Here is a 6599-nt window from a genome sequence, read left to right on the forward strand (position 1 = left end):
TTTAGTAAATTTTACCGAGCAAACATGTATTTTAGTTTTTGTTTTTTCATTCAGTGTACAAAACCTACATTGAAATTCGATTAATTTGAATTCGTGTTGTGTAGGGCTCAATCGGAGGAAACGCTCTCTATCAATGATTTTTTTCATACTCACAATTTGAAACCAAAATCTCTAACTAAGGAGAAGCCGTCTCATACACTTGCCACATCATTTAATGCTCAACACGTATTTTCTACTCCACCTCCACATCTGTAATTGTGAACAAGAAATTAAGAAAAAATTCTCATGAAACTCCAATCAAATGCTTTCTCAAATGAAGTGGTGGTTAAATGTATGGGAATAACTTCTCTTTTGGTTAAATTTTTCAATCTCACTTGAATTAAAAAGTAGTGGTTGCTAGATGTTGTCAACAAGATAAGTTACAGTTGTTAGGCATTATGCTTTGGTTTCTGTTAAATATGTGTTAGCATTAAAATCGTATGAATTACAAGCTCTTGGGATGTTGGTTTTAATTTATGCACTTTTTTTTTTGTTAATTTTAATTTATGTCTATTTAATTTATGATTGCAAAATGTTGATATATCAAGACGTATTGATCATTAAATCAATTTGGTATAATTTGAATTTTTGAATTTGAATTTATTTAGACACAGAGTCACTTTTGTTAGAGAGCGTCTTTCTCTTCTGGTGTGGACCTTTCGATATGAACTCGAATTTGATTAAGACGATTGAAGATGCATTAATTCTATTACTTCCTAAAAAATCATGTTTTCAAGTTAGTTAAAAAATTGATTTTCTAAAATGATAAATATTATAAAATATCTAGTTTTAATGTGGACGACAAATATGGAATAACATGATATGTCCTTTGTCTCCGGAAAATGCCAATCAAATGTACCGAAAGATCACTATTAATTTAATCACGTACGATGGACCCTTGAGGCAAAAACAAACAAGGCAATATAGAATAGGTACTATTAAATGGGGACAGATGCATTATTCTTCATCCATGGCATGCCCTTGCAGAGAAGAATATTACAAGGAGAGCTAGCTTCTTGCATTGTTTTGACATATAGTTTTATCTAGAACTGTCCTACCCTTCAAATACGTGCAGGGGCGAATCTATTAAGGTCCGTGGGGTGGCACGCCACCCGCAAGCTTCGACGGAAACTCTATATATATAGTTGCATATATATATAGATATAGTTAAGTATTAAATATGGCACCCATAATAATAGAGCACTGCCTAGTACAGGTGGCAAACTGTTGCTTTTGTAGCCCCAAGGTCAAATGTTTGATCCTGGATAGCAACATTTGTTTTTTAAAATCATTTTTGTTAATAATTTTTCATTAAAACAAGGCAACAACCAGACTTGGCAACAACCAAGTGTATAAGTTTAATTAAAACAGGGAACAAACGGATTAGTTTATTACCAGTTGACTTTTTTATAAAATTAATCTTATTTTTTAATTTTTTTTTATTTAATTGTTTAAAAGATATAATCAAATATATCTCATTAAAATTAAGACAAAAATCCTATTTCCAAAGGACCAAATCAAAACATCGACTCTCTAACTCTTGTTCTTGAAGTTTGCTGTTGTTGTTGCTTGCTCTCTCTCTCTGCTTGTTGCTTGCTTTCTTTGTAAATTATTTGAAAAATTATTTTCTTTCTCTTTCTTGAGCCTAGAAATTCAAATTTGAAATTATCTTGATTTAGGTGAAAGTGATCTAATTTTGTGAATTGAGATAGAGAATTTTTTCAAGAAGGTTAATTATTCCCAATCTAGTTCTAGTAATGTCACTATCAATCGTTCTTGTCTTATAACTGACCTCGATTTGGGTTCACTTAAAGCCGATCCGGGAGAAAGAAGACCTATTTCTGATTATGATCCTCGAATACGAGATGAAGTGAGGAAATATTATATTGAAAAGGGGCCTTGTCAACCTGTCTTGAAACCATATCCTTCAAGTGAAATAGGAGGTAAAATGCGTCAATTTGCTTCAAGTTGGTTCAAAGGTTCACATTCGATTTGGTTGAAGTATAGTGTAGAGAAAGATGTCGCATATTGTCTTTGTTGTCATTTGTTCAAAAATGAATTTGTTCATAAAACTACGGGTGATTTTTATGCATCAAAGGGTTTTACGGGTTGGAATAAGGCTCTTAAAAGATTTCGTTTACATGTCGGTAAAGTTAATAGTGTTCACCAAAAATGTTACAATAAGATGCTAGATTTGTCAAATCAGCGTCAATCAATTCAAGTTGTTCTTGACAAACATTCTCAAAAGGCAAAAAGTGAGTACCGAATTCGTTTGGAAGCTTCAATTGATGTGGCAAGACTTCTTTTGTATCATGAATTGCCTTTTTGAGGTCATGACGAAAGTGAAGCATCAACTAATCAAGGCTACTTTTAGGATTTTTGCGGTGGCATTGAGATAAACATCCGAATGTGAGAAAAGTGATATTAGAGAAAGCTCCACAAAATGATACTTTGACTTGTCCTATGATTCAAAAAGATATTGTCAATGCTTGTGCGAAAAAACATTGAAAGTTATAATTGAGGACTTGAAAGGAGATTACTTTGGGATATTATTTGATGAATCCAAAGACATCTCACATAAAGAACAAATGGCTCTTGTTTTGAGGTATGTTGATAAGAATGGTGAAGTTGTAGAACGATTTATCGGCCTAGTCCATGTTAGTGATACATCGGCATGCTCATTGAAGAAAGAAATTTATTCTTTACTTTTCGATCACTCACTAAGTCCATTCAAAATACATGGACAAGGTTATGATGGAGCTAGTAATATGAAAGGAGAGATAAATGATCTCAAAACTTTAATTATGAAAGATAGTCCTTTGGCATATTATATTCATTGTTTTGCACATCAATTGCAACTAACACTTGTTGCTATTGCTAAACAACATTTGAAAGTTGAAGACTTTTTTTATCATGTTACTAATGTGTTGAATGTTGTTGGAGGATCTTTTAAGCATAGAGATTTACTTCGTCATCACCAAGCTGAAAATTTGAAGCAATTACTTGAGTCCGGTGAAGCTCATACCGGACAAGGATTACATCAAAAATGTGGGCTTCAAAGATCGGGTGATACTCGTTGGGTATCACATTTCAAAACATTGGATAATTTTCTTGTTATTTTCTCATCTATTGTTCATGTGCTTGAAGTGATTGAAATTGAAGGTTCTACCTCAAGTGATAGAAATCAAGCGGAATATCTTTTGACAAAGGTCAAAACATGCAAATTTGTTTTTATGCTTCACTTGATGTTGAAAGTGTTGGCCATGTCAAATGAGTTGAGCAAGATTTTACAAAAAAAAAAAAGATCAAGCTATTGTTAATGCCGTGAAGTTTCTTAGTATCTCAAAGAAAAGATTGCAAGATATGAGAGAAAGTGGGTGGGAATCTTTGTTGGATGATGTTTCTTCATTTTGTGATTCACATGGTATCTTAATTCCCAAATTAGATGAGCCTTATTTTCCTGGAAATCAAAGCGTAAGTGTTTGGATGTTTGTTATTCGGACCATTTGCGTGTTGAAATCTTTTGTGCTGTCATTTATGTGCAACTTCAAGAGCTTAATGATCGCTTTGATGGAGTGAGTAGTGATTTGCTTCTTGGGATGGGTAGCTTGAATCCTGTCAGCTCTTTCTCTAACTTTGACAAAGATAGAAACATGACTTTAGCGAAGTGTTATCCAAATAAGTTTGATGATGGAAAGCTTCGAGATTTGAGTTACCAACTTGATACTTTCATAATTCATATGCGAGGTGGTAATTTCAAATTCTCCAAATTGCAAGAAATTCGTGACTTAGCAAAGACATTAGTTGAGGCAAATCTCGTGGAGACTTATTCACTTGTTTATTTACTTGTGAAGTTGGCTCTAATTTTATCCGTTGCTACGACAACTGTGGAAAGAGCATTCTCTTCCATGAAGCACATAAAAAATGAAGTGCGAAATAGTATTGGTGATCAATATTTAAATGATTGTTTAGTATGTTATATAGAGCATGATTTATTTGCAAATGTAAGTAATGATGTCATCGTTGATCGTTTTCAGAATATGAAAACTCGTCGTGGACAATTGTAATGAATTATGGATATTATATTATGATATTAGTAATATTATTGAAAGATTAAGTTTTGTCATTTTACTATTGTTCTTTTTTATTAATTGGTTGGTTAATTGTTTTATAGATTGAAAAATGAATAATCTGATTAATTTAATTGATAAGTTTGTTTGGCACCCAGAGAGTCAGGATCCTAGATCCGCCTCTGAATACGCGAAAGCTTTAATTCACCGGACTATCCTAAGTTTTAGCTAGAATTTGTGTGGACAAGATAGGTAGGTACGGATAACATATCAAATCCATTAAACATGGTTCCTGCACATTTTGAATATGCACCCATGTTATAAAACACTATCAAATCGCCCATCTGAAGCTCCACCAACTTTATGCCAACAGCCACTGCATCAAGGGAGTCACAACTTGGTCCATAGATTGTCGATTCATATATTTGACTAGATTCTTTTGATTTCTGCCGTGAAAGTGGCTTGATACCCACAAAGCAACTGTTGTAAAGTGTTGGTCTAAAGGATCCATAAATCCCTTCGTCAATCCAATACTCTATTTTCTCACCTCTAACTCTTTTGCCAATCACATGTGTGACTAACGTAAAAGCCGTTTCAGGAAAGAATCGCCCTGGCTCTGCAATCATAGTTAAATTAGGGTCGGGGAAGTAATCTTTGACTGCTTCATTTACCACATCAGCTATTTCCTCGAACAGTGGAGTTGATGATCGAAATCCCCCACCAATGTTTAGAATCTGCATTTTAGGAATTCCAAGATAATCAGCTACATCAAACGCTGCCCTAGCATTGGCGATAGCCTCGCGGTAAATGGTGGGATCTTGTGCTATAGATCCCACGTGAAATGAAACGCCTACAACTTTTAGGCCAGCCACATTACAAGCGTAATGCAGGAGGGGTTCAATTTCTCGGGGCAACACTCCGAATTTTTTCCCTAGTGGGCGCAAGGCGCCAATATCACTTGGGGCTTTGATTCAGAGCAACAAACGGCAGTGTGGGTGCCATTTCTTGATCTTATCAACTTCGAGCTCAGAATCAAAGGTTGCAAGATTAACCTCTACAGCGGCTGCATGCTTGATGTGTGAAATAGCCTTGCACGGGTTAGCAAATATGATTCGGTTTGGGCTAATTCCGAGACTTAACAGAGTGTCAATCTCCTGTAGACTAGCACAGTCAAAATTAGCACCTAACTTGGCTAGTTTGGTAAGAAGTGCAGGTTCAGCGTTGCACTTGACAGCATAGTGAGGCTTAACATTTGGAAAAGAATGGTTCCATTTGTCCATAAGCCTCTCAATTGTGGCCAAATCAAGTACATAAAATGGTTGGCCAGCTTCATGTTTCTCCTCTGCGATTGAACGGATAAATTTCGTCATCCCATCTTTTGGTATTTGGTGCACATGGCTCTTAGTCTTACCAAGAGCTGTAGACAACAACATGATCAAGAAATGTAGTAGTATTAATAATATGATTAATAGCACTAGAAGAAAGCTAGAATAGTACTGTTTTTTTTTCTTCTTTTTGCTGTTTCTATGCACATATGGATCTTCTTTATATAGTTATAGAATGGACATATATTGCAAATATAGTTCACACAGTGTAAGACTATCACTTAAAATTACGAAATTGTAGGAACATCTCGTGCTCGAGCCCCTCCACGTTTTATGTGACCACTTTTTGTCATTTTAGAAGATAAGAACTGCTCACCTTCCATTTGACGTGGCATCATTTAACTTTTGAAATTTATGGTGAAAAACAATTATTATTGAGTTTAGGTGCACCTTTTTTTTACACCATCAGCTATTTTTTACCTTTGACAGCACATATATTTTTATTTTTTGTAAAAATAATATAAAATTAAAAAAGACTTTTAACCTTACCCTATTTTTCTTTCCTCCCATCAACGTCGTTATCTTTCTGAATCTTTCTACCGCATATTCTCCTTCAATATTTTTGAACTAACAAACGGGAGAGATTGCATCTTAAGTATCTTCTCTGCATATTTATTGTTTTTCAGTCTCAAGCTTCAGGTAAAAGAATTTCTTTATCTCTGCTTTCTCATCTTCTACAATGCTTTACTGAAGGAAATAAAAAATTTTATATACAAGATGTTTAGTTTTCTTCAATTTCTCTTTACCTTTTGTTTTGATTACACAAAGAGTAAATTATTGAATCTGTCTGAAATTTCTTCATCGATTTTATCTAATTTCCTAATTGATTGGCTAGATCGTGTCTAATCCGACTCAGAAGCAGTAATTGGCATGATGGTTCACTGATATTCTGGTGAGGGCTGATGTTTCAATCTTTTTGAATATTTGGTCGCCTTGAAAATATTCTTTGAAGTTGTGAAATGGTTCACTGATATTCTGTTGTGTTTATGCATTGGTTTGACTTGAGAAGCTCCCAGTCAATACCTTGCCTTTCTGCCAATGTGCTACTTGCACTTACATGAATAGATTTTACTTAATACTTGAAGAGGAAAATTGAAGATGAAAC

At 34.4% G+C, this 6599-nt stretch overlaps 3 protein-coding genes across 3 annotated transcripts; 1 reads left to right on the forward strand and 2 right to left on the reverse strand.

Moving 5' to 3' along the window:
• Window positions 1-2627: 2627 nt before the first annotated feature.
• Window positions 2628-4106, forward strand: LOC107864941. The gene is made up of 2 exons (XM_047408701.1): window positions 2628-3248; window positions 3513-4106. The coding sequence occupies exons 1-2, from the start codon at window positions 2628-2630 to the stop codon at window positions 4104-4106; spliced, it is 1215 nt and encodes a 404-aa protein (XP_047264657.1).
• Window positions 4107-4222: 116 nt separating this feature from the next.
• On the reverse strand, window positions 4223-4849 carry LOC124897114 (ornithine decarboxylase-like). Its single transcript, XM_047409591.1, has one exon. It carries the CDS (start codon window positions 4847-4849, stop codon window positions 4334-4336), a length of 516 nt encoding a protein of 171 aa, XP_047265547.1. The 3' UTR covers window positions 4223-4333.
• LOC107862816 (ornithine decarboxylase-like) lies at window positions 4223-5542 on the reverse strand. The gene has a single exon (XM_016708479.2). The coding sequence runs from the start codon at window positions 5540-5542 to the stop codon at window positions 5081-5083; it is 462 nt and encodes a 153-aa protein (XP_016563965.2). The 3' UTR covers window positions 4223-5080.
• Between the last annotated feature and the right edge of the window lie 1057 nt (window positions 5543-6599).

This window comes from Capsicum annuum, chromosome 3, assembly GCF_002878395.1.
Source record: "Capsicum annuum cultivar UCD-10X-F1 chromosome 3, UCD10Xv1.1, whole genome shotgun sequence".
Lineage (NCBI taxonomy): Eukaryota > Viridiplantae > Streptophyta > Magnoliopsida > Solanales > Solanaceae > Capsicum > Capsicum annuum.

Excerpts from the sequence above, each read along its gene's own strand:
- LOC107864941 (XM_047408701.1), top strand. The coding sequence starts at position 2,628 with ATGGCTCTTGTTTTGAGGTATGTTGATAAGAATGGTGAAGTTGTAGAA. Across the intron at positions 3,249-3,512 it reads CGGAATATCTTTTGACAAAG|CGTAAGTGTTTGGATGTTTG; the intron begins GTCAAAACATGC and ends TGGAAATCAAAG.
- LOC107862816 (XM_016708479.2), bottom strand. The coding sequence starts at position 5,542 with ATGTTGTTGTCTACAGCTCTTGGTAAGACTAAGAGCCATGTGCACCAA.
- LOC124897114 (XM_047409591.1), bottom strand. The coding sequence starts at position 4,849 with ATGCAGATTCTAAACATTGGTGGGGGATTTCGATCATCAACTCCACTG.